The 14,880-nt window shown below is 40.4% G+C and overlaps 1 protein-coding gene across 1 annotated transcript in view; it reads left to right on the top strand.

Annotated features, from left to right (window-relative positions):
- syt12 (synaptotagmin XII) overlaps positions 1-14,062 on the top strand; it is a 25,913-nt gene extending 11,851 nt beyond the window's left edge. Inside the window, exons 2-8 of the mRNA XM_005946806.3 lie at positions 1,246-1,306; positions 1,861-2,054; positions 2,947-3,351; positions 7,759-7,974; positions 9,449-9,569; positions 10,076-10,209; positions 12,297-14,062. Coding sequence (XP_005946868.1) covers positions 1,261-1,306; positions 1,861-2,054; positions 2,947-3,351; positions 7,759-7,974; positions 9,449-9,569; positions 10,076-10,209; positions 12,297-12,470 — 1,290 coding nt within the window. The 5' untranslated portion in view covers positions 1,246-1,260 and the 3' untranslated portion in view covers positions 12,471-14,062. The remainder of the gene's footprint in view (positions 1-1,245; positions 1,307-1,860; positions 2,055-2,946; positions 3,352-7,758; positions 7,975-9,448; positions 9,570-10,075; positions 10,210-12,296) is intronic.
- The last annotated feature ends 818 nt before the right edge of the window (positions 14,063-14,880 follow it).

Here is a 14,880-nt window from a genome sequence, read left to right on the forward strand (position 1 = left end):
CCTGCAGCCCCACCCCCTCCAGGCCTTTTTTCTATATCATTAGTGTAATGCTCCCATTTCCCCAGTGCTGCTCAGATATGGGGGAGATTCCAACAAACTCGGAAGGAGGAGGGGGAGGAATGAGTCACGCACCGGTGACAATGTTGGGGGGTTTTTTTTCAGTCTGCAGAGGAAGAGAGGGGTGCAAGAAAATGTTGTTTTGTCCTTTGACAACAACGCCTACTGCTATTTAGGGGAAAAACAAAACCATTTAAATGTAATATATTTTTATTGTTAACTGGACAAAGGATTTTTCCTCCTGTCTGGCAGCTCTGGGCAGGAGGAAAATTGGAAGATCTTAGAGAAGATTCATGGACATAGTGAAAGAGGACATGCAGAGGGTTGGCATGACAGAAAATAATGGATAAATGGTGCAGCAGAAAGCAGAACAAGAAGAGTTAAAGAAACTTCCCTGTGTGCACATACAATTATAGTGCACTAACATTCAGAAGTCTGAGCCCTGAGGTTTTTGCCATTCATTTGAAAAGAACGTGTGTTTATTTATTTATTTTTTTGAAATTCCCACGTTTCACACAACAACAAAAGTCACAGATTTATGTCTCATAGTTCAAGCATGTTTTTTTCTGAGTACTGCAAATAATATATATATATATGAACATTGTTATACAAAGGTTTTCCTGTGTTGTGAGAGGAGTGTCAAGTGCTGTAATTTCAGGGAGCATTTAAACCTGATAACAGGCTTCTCTCCTTGAGGCTAGCGGCTTAAAGCTAACCACTAATAGCACGAGATGTCCCATACTCCAACCAAACTGTAACCAAGTCACTTCATTTCCCTTCAGCTCCTCAGAAAATAATCCCCTTTCATCTTTTTTTTTTTTTTGTTATTGTGCTGGATCCGGAAGGCACTCGTGAAGGGATGTTTTCCTGCTGATGACCAGATGAGAAAACACTGTAGAATTTTTGCAATATATCATTGGTCATGAACACCAAACCTAGTTATGCACCAGTGTTACCAAGCATGCATCCTGTTTATGCATTTTGAAATGGCAGCAGATGTCAAGAGTTATTAAGGATAAATAATGCAGTTTGTCTTGTGGCACAAATCAGGTTTATGTAAACACATTTGCTTGACTGTTATTGCCAGCACGGTTTAAAGGTCATTTAAGTTACAGTTTGCAAAATCATATTAGATGTAAAAAAGAAAAAGAAAAAAAAGGAACTTATTGTTTGGTTGGGTTCTTGCAGGCTGGCTGCAGCACCATGTCCTCGGCTCAGAGTGGAGATATATCAGGCTACCATCTGAGTGGTGAGTAATTGTTTCTATACTTACTTTGTTTGAATACCTTTGTGTGGATTAGTGTTTGACAACCGCACTGTTATATTTGCACAGACCTCATCTCACATGGAGGCAGTGCTGTTAGAAAGCAGTTTACATTGTTCTGTAACTGGTTTATCACAAGTAGAGATAAAGCTGGCAAAGTCCTCAAGAAGTTTCAATTCAATTTTTAGGAGTCCAGCTCTGTGCAGGCTTCCAGTGCCTTTATAGATGCTGTAGCATTTAATTCAAACTGGCATTTTAACTTGTTTGTCAGATTTTTGTCAGATTTGGTTCCCAACCATCTGATTTACATAAAATTTTATGTGCTCCGACTGACTCCCAAAGCCACCACTTGGCATTAAATGACAAGACCTGTAACAGTGGTGACTGTGCTCAGTCACTGGGAGCTGTTCGAGATTCCTACTCAACCTGGTGTTCTCCCAGTCTGTTTGCCATGATCAAACTATGACTTTATGTAACTACAGATGAAACAGAAGTTTATAAGGAATTCTTTAAGCATTTGTTTTTTGTATCTATTTTAGTGGTGCGTAACCCGCCGGGCTGGGAGGTTGGGCTCTACCTGGTGGGCTTTTTCGTACTGCTGGGCCTGGCTGGGCTTAATATCTGGAAGCTGTGGAAATCTGGAACTTTTCCAACGCCGTCTCCTTTCCCCAATTTTGATTATCGATATCTGCAAGAAAAATATGGAACCTCCTTCTCGGAAGTGAGACAAAAGGTACCCGTACAATATCAAAAACTAGAAAAAATACCTTCAGATTCACGCCGAAGCAGAGGCAACTTTGGTGTCAATTACAAGTAAGAATCTGATTTTTTGAGATTAGTTATATAACTGAGCATAAAAAAAAAAGCTGAATGTCAGTTTCTATTACAGGTACATTCTGCAGTGATTATTAAAAATAAATTATTTCACTTGACAAAACTAAGAATCATACACTAATAATATTAGATTTATCAATAGTAACACACACATATTTCTATGTTACAACTTTTTGCAGTTGTTTCTTAGCATTATAGTGTAAATCTGTGGAAATGAATGCAATTTGAATTAATTTGTCCAGTCTCAGTCTACTTTTTAATCTAACTTTACCTTATTTTTTATTTTCTTTGTTTTTCATCACTTTTTTAAAATCAGGACCACTACTATGTATCTAATTGCTAGAACAAGGTTTATTAGATAGCTAGCTAGCTATATAGCTATCTCACTAGCTAACTATCAAATAAACTTTGTTCTTCTGTAGCAGCTGATGTCAACAAAGGTTATGTCCAATACTCGTTAGTTTTTTTCTTTAACGCAGTTTTGTGGAAAAACTAATTTATTCATGATGCATATGTAACAACTAGCATACAAACAAAAGTGCATTAAAGTTGCTAAACAGCGAGCTATTCCTCTGAAGAGTTGGTAGAGACCAGTAACAGAGCTAAAAGACCATAACAGGTGAATTATTACAAGTATAGCCGCTCCCTGAATCCATTCTTTGCTGACAAGTTCATGTTGTCAACCTAAAAGTTGCCATCAGAATTTTCCATGTCCTGTTTCTCAAGTGGAAAAAAATCCTTGAGGTGTTAAAATGTTGTTTTGTCATTTTTTTTTAATCCTCTACTCAAAGAGAGTGGCAGCCAATAACCACAGGCGAACCTCCACCACATCCAGCCGTAAGCCTAGTCTGGCCCTTGGCGACACCCCAGATGGCTTCAGGGACCTGGGCCATTTGGAGCTAATGAGTAGAGAGTTGGACCCATCAGGCATAGCTCAGCTCAACCGATCCATCTCTACCGACTCACTCAGCTCAATCTCCTCTATTGCCAACAACTTTGGTAATGACTTCACTGTTGGCCAGCTGGAGGTGACCCTGGAATTTGAACCATCCAAGCACCCGGGCCAGGGGATGGGATTGCTCCACATCACCCTGCACCAGGGCAAAGACCTGCTGGAGAAAGAGGAAGGCGACTTCCCTGGCTGCTTCATCAGAGTCTCACTGGGGCCAGAGGAGATTAATGTGGGAGTGACAAGGGTAAGGAAACCTCTGCCTTCTGGTATTTTCATACTATGGGAGACCTCATGGAATCTGTGTGATAGAAAGATACATTTTAGAATTTCTCATGTTTAAATAAATGAATACAAAATGTAGGTTTCATTTCAAGGTAATTTGCTTTGCAAAAGGTTTGAGGGAAAATATGACAGACCTCAAGATGCTGTGTTTAATTCATCTAGAATGTAAAATGTCAAAAAGGACAGTAAAGGTCTTCACAGTACTTGTTTTATATAATAAATAATAATGGCTTTCAATGGAGTTTCACATGTAGAAGGTACTAATGGTTATTTTTGCTTTTTAGTACCTCATAATTATAATTAAAGTGGGACTCTGTTTTTTTAAGGGGAATGGCTTTCCCTGTTGTTGTTTTTTTTTTTTAATGTTTTCTAAATACTTACTTTTTTGCATTTGCTAATTAGCATTAAACAGAAAGTAGTAGGCCAAAAGCAGGCAGAATACAAACTGGCAAAAAGACTCCAAAGCTCAAAGCAAAAATCTGCCAAGTTGTTCAGGGTGGAGCAGGAGTACTGAAGAACTAATGAGCAGAGTGGGAACAGGGATGTGGAACATCAAGTGATGCAGCAGGTGGGGAGGCAGGACAGATGTGAGGACCTTGTGTGACGACAGAGTTACAGCAGAGGAGGCAGATGACCCACAGATGAATGATATAAGTAAAACCATGACTCACTGGTGAGATATTTTACACGGTGGCAAAGTTGATGAAGAACCAGCTGCCATGGCTAAAAATGACCATTACAAGTAATATAATGTTTCACAGATATAAAAAAGGACAATAACAGCCAAACCTTAAATTTGAGATAAAAACATTATTTATTAACAAGTTAATCAAAGCGTGAAAGCAAGCGTCATACATAGCTGTGTTAATGTAATGTAGCGAACACATGTATCATGACAGCTGCGGTGTTCCTCATTAGCTTGCAATAAAGTGTAAAAATGTGATGGGGGGCCTTTTTTTATTCATGCTTTTGACTGCTAAAAGAGCGGGTTTGTGATGCTGGAGGACTGAAACTAAACGAAACATGAAAGCAGAGCTAGTCGGATGGCTAATTAGCACTTAGTGCTGAGATGACTGAACTTAAGATAAAATTTGCTTCTGATAAATTCGTGGAGGAATAACATGGCATCGAAAGCCTTCCTGCTCAGTGAGGGCAGTTTGGGCTCCCTTGAAATGTGTTTAAGATCTCAGACCTGGCTGAATTTTAGTCAGAGACAGTGATACGTCCCTCAGGAGGAGATGCTCGATCCTGCAGCTCGACAAGCCAGTTCTTTCCTGTCCGTCAGAAGAGCCCATTTCATTTGCTTGAGTGGACAATCCCCCGAGAGCTGCAGGAAGGTTATTTCACATCTTTTACTGGATCAAGGATGCCTTTAATGTCTCCAATGGGCAAGCCTTTCTTACAACGAGCAGTAACCCCAACAATTATAAAAGTACATTAATTATCTCACTCGGAAGAAGAGTGCTTTAAAGACACTGTAATTTGATGAGCAAGACAATGCAATGGCACATTCTGCAGTGTTTTCTTTTTTCTCAATTAACTTTTCATTTTGTCATTTAATGGAGTACATAATGACTTCTATTGGAGTGTAACACTTACCAGCCAGTTTAGATACAGTTGAACATCTATTGTTTAATCAGTCAATTAGTGCATTTAGACAAGACAAGATGACCCGCTGAAGTTCAAACTGAGCATCAGAATGGGGAAGAAAGGTGATTCAAGTGACTCTAAATGTGGCATGCTTGTGAACCAGAAGCGCTGGTCTGTGTATTTTAGAAACTGCTGATCTACTGACATTTCCCAGCACAACCATCTGTACGCTTTACAGATGTTCTGAAAAAGAGAAAATATCCTGTGAGCAGCTGTTGTCTGGGTGAAAATGCCTCGTTGATGTCAGAGGTCAGACGAGAATGGCCAGACTGCTTTGAGCTGATAGAAAGCCAACAGTGATGCAAATAACCAGTCGCTACACCCAAGTTATGCAGAAGAGCATCTGAATGGACAACACGCTGAACCTTTGGCTACAGAAGCAGAAGACCAGACCAGGTGCAAATCCTGCCAGCTAAGAACAGAAAACTGAGGTTACAGTTTGCACATTCACAGCCAAATTAGACAACAGAGGGTTAGCAAAACGTTGCCTCGATTGCTGCTGCAAGTCAGAAGTCAGCATAAACAAGAGGAAAGCATGAACCCGTCCTGTCTTGTATCAGTGTTTCAGGCTGTTGTTGGTGGTTTGATGATATGGGGGATATTTTTTTTGGCATACTTTGGGCTTCTTAGTACCAACTGAGCATCATCTAAACACCACAGTCACAGTTCACCCATCATATGATAGCTGCTTTCATAAAGATAATGTGCCGTGTTACAAAGAATCATCTCAAATTGGTTTGTAGAACATGACAGTGAGCCTGCTCTAGTTAAATAGCCTTCACAGTCACTACATCTTAATCCAAAACAGTCTGAGTAAATCAAATTAAATCATTTCAGCTGCTCACTTGCTTCATTAAGAGCATTAACAAAACATTTACTTGTACTGCATTCCATTATAGCTTTTGTAGTGCATTTGCTTGCTGGTAATCTACTTCATTTTTAGCTTTCCTTTAAATTCACCACTAGAACAATTTCATCACGCTCTTAGTAAGAAGCAACTGTTCTGACAAGAGAAGAAACAAGGCGTCGCTCCCGCCATCTGCTACACCTGGCGCTCGCCTTCTGCTCTTGGCACTAACGCTGCCAGAATATTCACACATTTCTTCCACGCTGTGAGTCATCGCTCCATTGTGGGGCTGTGGTTTTGTGCAGGCTTACACGGGATGCCGCGGGGACTCGTCGGTGCCCCAGTTTTAGTTGCCGTGCCGTTCGGAGGGGTTTGATCTGACGGTGATCATAACAGGAGCAGCCGCCGATGCAGCAGCTTTAGTGTCTCCCTCTTTAATGTCAAGGGAAGACCAAAGGAAATGCTGACATCAGCTTTACTCGCTCCGATGGCCACGCAGGCCTCCCCCCACCCCTTGCATCTATGCTTCCTTTTGCTCTTTTTTTTCCTTCTCCAGCGCCTCTCTGTGCTGTTACTGCTTTTGTTTTGCGTTCTGTCAAAACCCCCAAGCCCCCACCCACCCAAATACCCCGTTTTCTCCCTCTTTTCCTCTCATTTATTTGCTGTCAGTTCTGCTTGCCTGTCGTGTTGCATGTAACAACGTGCACACACACCTCTTTCTTTCTCTCTTTTTATTGGGGGCTTACATCTCCATTGTAAAAGTGATAAAGCTAATACTGCAAGCAGGTAGTCTCACACGGTGGTGGAAGGCTGCTCAAGATGCTTTGTATGTTGTATGTTGCTACTTTTTTTCTCTGGATCCCGCAGGTGCTGAGCAGTTATGATGCTATTCAGTTGGTTGATATGAAGCACAATCCAAGGTCAAGCCGCACAAGCTGATTTGTAGACCATTTGCTCTGCTCTAAATTCACATGTCCTCAACGCCACAGTGCGTTGTCGTTTTGCTGTTCATCACTGGAAACCCCAGGTGACCTCGCGATCTCGGTTATGATGTGTTTGTGAGAAAGCTGCAGTGTTTTTATTTCAGACACATTTAGCAAAAATATTCATGCTGGATCTCATACTTCGAGAACAAACACTGGTGTGTGTGTGAGTTGGGGGGGTGGCTATTATTAAATCTGCTATGTTACTAGTTGCCTGGTAACTTCTGACCGCATCGGTTTCCACACATCCCCTCAAGACCTGATGACTTGAAATTACCATTACAACTGTAGATCTGGCAGCCTCTGTCTTTGATCTTAAGTAGTCATGGTGTGGTTTGCTTGTCAGAGGCTGTTTTCCACATTAAAATGTGTTCTGGATGACAAGAAAAGGAAATGAATAGTGGTTTTGTAGCATTTTTTTCTGGTATATCAACAAAAAAGAGACCTTGTGCTCTTATCACGTAAGCTTCTTTAATAGCAACACTACAGGTGGCTGTAGCTCAGGTGGTAGAGCATGTCATCTACCAATTCCAAGGTTGGGAGTTTGATTCCTGCCTGCTCCAGTTTGCATGTCATCAGATCCTTGGGCAAGATGCTGAACTTCAAGTTGCTCCCTGATGTGTCTATCCAAGCGTGAATATTAGATAGAAAGCACTTAGTGTAGAAAAAGCTGCTTGTTTGAATGAGGCATAAAGTTGTAGAAAGCACATTGAGTGCTCAAGTAGATTACAAAAGTGGTATTTAAGACTAGTCAAACATATTACACATTCCTCTGAGAAGTATGGTGCAGTTGCACATTCTGTTTGGTTTATTTTCCATTGTTGTTGCATCATTGTGTGTTTTGAGTTTGGAATATACAATCCTGCAAATTGTCCACCACCTCCTACAGGTCCAGACAAATGCATTCACCGTGATCTTCGATGAGCGCTTCTCCATCCCCATGGATTCTTCCAGCCTGGAGGAGTACAGCCTTCGCTTTGCCGCTTTTGGTATCGATGCTGACGAGAGAAATATCAGCGCAGGCGTAGCAGAGCTCAAGCTGTCAGACTTGGACCTGACCATCAGACCATTCAACGCCTGGCTCTATCTTCAGGATGTCAATAAGGTGTGTTGATACAGAGAGAGAGACAGAAAAATAATGCTGGAACTGGAACATCTAAGTTCTGTCCTTGCAACGTTTCAGGAAGCACAGCGGTGTCTGACACCATCTGCTGGACATTTAACAAAACTACATGTCAGATCCAAACAGAGTCAAGGTCAGGTCAGTGAGGGTGCTTCCTAAATGGAAGAAGCGTACAGATTTTTTTTTTATTCTATTGTGAAAACTATGTGACAATATCAACATAAAACTAATAGATACAATTTACCATGATAGGTTTAGTGGCGACAGTTTAACAGGATGGGAGAATCATTGTTACCTCATCACTGGATCAAATCTTGTCTAAAACTAAATCTAACAGCATTATTTTTTTTATTTAGAAATCAACATGTGTAATATTTTTCAATAACATTTAAAAACAAATGTGATGTAAAGCACATATATTATATCTTTTATTCTCAGCAAAACTGTGTCCTCAGTGAGCTGATCAGAGAAGCCTCATGCTGTGGAAAAAACGATGAACAGTATCCACAGAGCCTGGAGTGAGGCGCTGCAATAATCACATATATTAAAGATATTTAATTATGAATAATTAATATTCAGTTGAGTACACTTCATTTCTGTTTTATTTATAAAACTATTCATAACAGCAGTTATTAACAGCAGTCACCTCCAGTAGCTTCACATTGCAAGATAAAGACCTTACAATATTTGATAGAAAATCCCAACTATGCGATGATCTGCTATGAGCAAGCACTTGGCGACTGTGGGAAAGGCAAACTCCCCTTTAAAGGAAGAACCAGGTTCAGGGAGGGGCAGCCAATCTACTACCAGTATTAGGGCAGTGAGGGGAAAGACAGGAGATAAAAATGAGAGCTTAGAGAGACAAGGACAAAACGAACTATTGGAGGGAGAAGTCAACGACATGTGGCAGCGATATATGCACACAATATCGCTGCCACATTTGAGGAGAAAGATTTTAAATTCAATTCAGCCAACAGAGAGAAGTCAGCATGAGAGAAATATGATCTCTCTTTCTAGTCAGCACTATCTCGGGGTGTTTTGGATCAAACGAAAGGTATTCAGGAAACCTTTACAACAATCCGATTACACAGAAATTACAATAGTTCAGCTTAGAAGGAATAAACGGATGACTGTTAACCGTGATTTACTCATTTTGACAAAATGATGAATTGAAAATTAAATGTTTCAAAACTCTATACATTATGCACTAACACTATGCAATGAATATATAATTTTAGTAATTTAGACTTTCATTTTCATATATTCTTAATTGAACTAGAAACGAATTTAAAGACTGTGTGTAGCTCCTTAAAATTAAATAAAATCCACAGTAGTAGGAGTTCTGATTCGCAATACTCCAGTCAACACGTTACAGTCATTCTGTCGGCGCATCACCTTGACTGGAAATGTATGATGTTGTATTTAATGGCTGCCATGCTCTGGTTTGACCCCACAGGCAGTGGATGCAGTCGGGGAGATCTTGTTGTCTCTCAGCTATTTGCCAACAGCAGAGCGTCTCACTGTGGTTGTGGCTAAGTGCAAGAACCTGGTGTGGACCAATGGCAAGAACACCGCAGGTCAGGGATGCTTTTTGTCTGCAGGGTTGTTTCCTTTCCATCATTAGAAGTTAACCTGAAGTGTGTGCATGAGCTTTTTGTTTTTTTTTCGTGTCAGCTGTGCAGTGCATGTGTATTAATGCCATTAAATCTGTGCCGTTCTCAACACGCTAACATTTTGCGAACAAACAAAATGCTTATTGATTTAATAACAGCAGCCTGTCTATTTTTATTCAGTAAAAGGACTAGATGTTATAGTCCCTGATAATGCATTGCTTTAAATGAAGAAAATCTTGAGGGATGGCTGTTATGAGGAAAGGCAGCCCAGAAACTTTATGGAATTTCTTTAAATAGTGTGTCAACTGATAATGGTCACACTGCCTGAGACAGCGAACCACACTGAAACACCGCCTCCAGAACTAATTCTGTATACAGAGCTGTGAGTCTACCTGATTTGTCTCCAATGAGGAATTTAGTGGATGTTCTACAAACTATTCACTCTACCTTCACTCATTCTCCTTCATCAGATCCATTTGTCAAAGTCTATCTGCTGCAAGATGGCAGGAAAATCAGTAAGAAGAAGACTTCCACCAAGAGGGATGACACAAACCCCATTTTCAATGAAGCCATGATCTTCTCTGTGCCGTCGATCGTTCTGCAGGTATGTTTCAGACCATGATTTATTATTTTCCAGAATAAGAAAATGTTAATAGGAAACATTATTAATTAGTAGGAGGGAAAATTTAAAAAAAAACACAAGTTTTGCAGGACTTAGGCTTCTTTTTGGCGTTACACTATTATCTATCTCAATCTGTGTTTTATAATCCTGTATGTGCCCTCTTGTAAAAGTGATAAGGGCTTTCAAGTAAATGTGCAATAAATTATAAGTATACAAATAAAATAAAGCAAAAGTTAATATGTATATGCAAAGGTGGTAGCAAGTCTAGAAAGGCCATTTTTATTAGCTGACTAACACACTCACAAGGGAAATATTGGCATGCTAACTTGAGGCCAGTGGCTACGATGTTGACTTGTCTTGATGCATTCTCAATCATTCACGTTAGTAAATCCCAAAAGCTAATTCTGTTCATCAGGAAATAGTGTTTTCAGAGGGAGAAACGTTTCATCAGTCATCCAAGTGACTTCTTCAGTCTCAGCTGACTGCAGGTTTCCCCAACCTTACAATGATTCTAGATGAGAATACTCTTAAAAAGGTGTTTAAATTCACTGAGAAGGCTCATTCGTACAATATGAGAAGTCTAAGACCAGGCAACAAAGGAAGTTTGACTTACTTGTTGTGCATGGGAAGCCACAGCAAAATACGGAGAGTGTCCTCAGCGCCCAGAAGAGAAAAGGATGCCACACCGGGCATGTGGACAAGTGGGTTAAAAATCTACCTGACAGACAACTCACCCAAGCAGAGAAAAACATCCTTTCAAAAGGGTTGAGCTTCAAAAGGGTTGACGCAGAGACAAATCCAGCTAGTGGAACTGATCGCAGCCACAGAAACGGCAAATTGAAACAACAAAATTGCAGACATAGCAGCAGGGCAACTACAGACGAATGTATGTATGTATGTATGTGTGTATGTGTGTACGTACGCACGCACGCACGCACGCACACACACACACACACACACTGGGTGAATGTGCAGTAGTAGCAGCAAGCAGGTGAATTCTGTACATTAATATGAATAGACATCTGACATCTGCTTTTGGAACTGTGTCTTAATTCCACCTATTCAGGTATGTGGATGACACCTGGGTGAAAATGTAATCTCAGGATGTACCACAATTCACAGATCACATTTCCTTGGTGGACCAACACATCAAATTCACCAGGGAGCAAATGAAAAGTGGCAGGTTAGCCTTCTTAGACTGTGAGATTTCTATCGCTAATGGTGGGCATTTAAAAGTTGATGGGTACCATAAACCTACCCATACAGATCAGTATTTAAGGTTTGACTAGGGCCAGGGAAGCAGAAGAACATCACATCAAAAAACCCTGAGTAAATATAGTTATCCCAGCTGACCATTTATTGAAGCGTCTGATTGGCAGTGATCCTAAGCAGACTCCAACACCTGAAGACTCCTTAAATTAAAGGAAAGCTTGCCTAAGAGTGTTCAGAATGTTTTGAAGAATAAAGGTTGTCATACCAAATATTGCTGTTTGTATATGTTTTAATTAGTGCTGTCATAACGCCATAACGCGTTGACGCCGTGCAGCCCTACGCACGGGGCAATCGGCGCTAACTCGCTAACGGGGATTTGCAGCGTTATTGCGGTTATGCCGTTAACGTCATTTTAACAAGATTAACGCTGACACGACTAGTTTTAATAAATCTTTGCATCCATTTTCAATTTTACTAGCAAACAATAAAACCATGAAGGGTGGCTTTAGACTTTTGCACATTACTGTATGCTGGTGTGGTTCTTTAAATCTTTCAGTCGTTGGTTCTCAAGTGCTGGAATAACCAACAAACTGAAAGGTACATTGTTAAATGGTCTACATATATGGTGGTGATATAATTGAAATCCTGTAGTGGAAACTATGCCTTTAAAATGCATGGATCATTCAACCCCCACAAAAATAATCTGTTAGAAAAAGTGCAAAAGCGTATCGAGATATGGTCAAATTGTTGTTGTGACACATGTATTTAACTAATTCCATAAAGATTTAGATGAAGAAAAAAACCCAGCTGAATCCTGCTTAGAGAGAAGGTTATGTAACCACGTTTGTGCTCTGCAGGAGCTCTCTCTGAGGGTGACGGTGGCAGAGGCCACAGACGATGGCCGGGGTGAGAACCTTGGTCATGTGATCATCGGCCCTGAGGCCAGCGGGATGGGAATCACTCACTGGAACCAGATGCTGGCAACTCTGAGGAAGCCCGTGTCCATGTGGCACCCTCTGCGCAGGATCTAGTCACCTCAGAACATACCTGACCCGATTCGAGTACAACACTCACTTCTTCAAATTCCTTTGAACTCTCCCTTTGTTTGTTGCCATTTTTACATTGCATAAGTTATATGTCTCTGTAACAGAGACATTATCACCCTGGGTTGTGTATATAATAAATGAGTTTAGTCACCTCTCACTTTCATTATTTTGTCTTCATTCTCTCACCGCGAAAGGGAATTGGTCTGAAATCCGACTCCCCTCCAGTGAGAGGACTCGAGTATGTGGATGTATATATTGCTGCCTTAAAAGTCGTGATCAAATGTTTTATTTTCAAATTTGAAAAGGAGCCCGGCCTTGGCAGATGCACTCCCTCCCTCTGCATGGTGCGTGCGCTGGTAGAAGCCGATTGTAAATGTTTGGAGAATGAGCTACTGGATGAGAGGTGAACTTCTTTCTCTTTCAGGAAAAGCACCCATTTGTCTTTTCCCATCAGTCACTGATTGTACCTTCTTAATTGAATTGAGATGGGTTAGCGCTCTTGGATTTGATTATCTTATATTTGTTAATAGTGTGGTTGATTAACATTAGCGGTTTTGGTATGTTCAGTATTAATCATGCTTAAATCCAGGTACTCTTATCCAGGTGAAATAACTGTAATTTGTAGCAGTGGTTACAGGGTGGTAAAATCAGAGGTAATCAGCATATAAATATCATACTATGTTGTTCTACTTTTACCACGATTAACGCAATACTAATTGTATAAGCATATTAGGATGTGTAAATACTGCAGTATAACATTGTTTTCATTTAAACTTTTTCTCTTCTGGGTGTAAAAGACATGTTTTTCATATTATGACTACTAATAAAATGCTGAACACCATTTGTACAACTCTATATTAAACACCCATGTCATTGGTGATTGATGAATTATTGTTATTAAAACACCTCTGGGAATTTAACCTTTGATGTGGAGTGTACTAACCCCCTGAAATGGGTTTAAAGTTTCTTTTACGTTAGAGGAAACATCTTGATATCCTGCGTGGTTTTCACTGGCCACTTGTTACATTCATTATAGCTGTTGTTGTTAAAACTGCCCAGAAACATCCCTGGCCAAAAGCAGGTGGTGGTGGTGGGCGGGGCTGGGTGTTAAGTGGAAATAATGCCGAAACATTCAAATGAAGACAGTGTGACAAGAACCTCGTGAAGGTCAGGATGTCAAGATGGCTTTTGATCAGTCTCAGACATTCTCTACAACATTGTGCAACAGTGCTTCTGAATGTGAATTATCATGTGACGCAGCCGCTAACAATCTTTTGGATTTCTTTCTTTTTTCAGACATGTTTTAGGTCAAATTATGATTTATAACCTCACTTTGAACACACCTGTGGTCATGTAATGGGCAAAAGTTTCCTACTGTGCCAAATAATGAAGCAATATTTTCATTTACAGTCAACATTGGCATTCAGTTTGATGAAGTTGTAACTAACATTCAGCCATGCATGAAGTTATTTAGCATTTGATGTGAATGTGCCTCATTAATAAAATGTATTGTGTGAATGCCGTTTGAAATAAAAAGTGATTCAACAGTTACTCATGAGCCACTTTATCGTCATGACTTTAAATTGCAAATTTTTGTGAGAAACCTCTATAATGCATCTGTAGAAGTTGCATCTTAATATGCTCATCTTGGGTTTAGAATTGTATTAGTATCCTGTTCTTCATCAGGAGATTGAGATGCCATTGCTGTTCTTGTGTTTTTCTGAGTACTTCCGAGAACAGGTTAAACAATTTCTATTTGTTTTACTGGTTACAGTGATGAGTTGATTGGTAAAAAGTGATCCAATTGGTGCATCTAAAAAATCTATACCTAGACTGAATGCAAGAAACATGTAATCTAGAATATTCTAATTTGGTGATTTGAGAACCCATCAAAACTGGATTTTTAAATTCATACCACAGGTGCATCTACTAGGACTCTAAGGCGCAAGACTGGTAGGCACCAATAGTTTTAACGTATAATTTTTCACACATAATTTTTGGGTTTTTTTATAGGGCAGCATGGTGTCACGGTGGTTAGCACTGTTGCCTCACAGCAAGAAGGCCCTGAGTTCAAATCCACCATCAGACTGGGGTCTTCCTGTTTGGAGTTTGCGTGGGTTCTCTCCGGGTACTCTGGTTTCCTCCCATAGTCCAAAGACATGCAGTTAATGGGGTTAGGTTAACTCTGAATTGTGAACAGGTGTGAGTGCGAATGGTTGTCTGTCTCTATGTGTTAGCCCTGCGACAGGCTGGCAACCTGTCCAGGGTGTACCCTGCCTATCACCCTAAGACAGCTGGAATATGTGTGTGTGTGTGTGTGTGTGTGTGTATACCCCTTCTCTCGCCAGCTGGGATAGGCCCCCAGCGCTCTCTGCAACCCTGAAAAGGCTAAGCG

Source organism: Haplochromis burtoni, unplaced genomic scaffold (genome assembly GCF_018398535.1).
Source record: "Haplochromis burtoni strain Fernald_Lab_line unplaced genomic scaffold, NCSU_Asbu1 Contig_489, whole genome shotgun sequence".
Lineage (NCBI taxonomy): Eukaryota > Metazoa > Chordata > Actinopteri > Cichliformes > Cichlidae > Haplochromis > Haplochromis burtoni.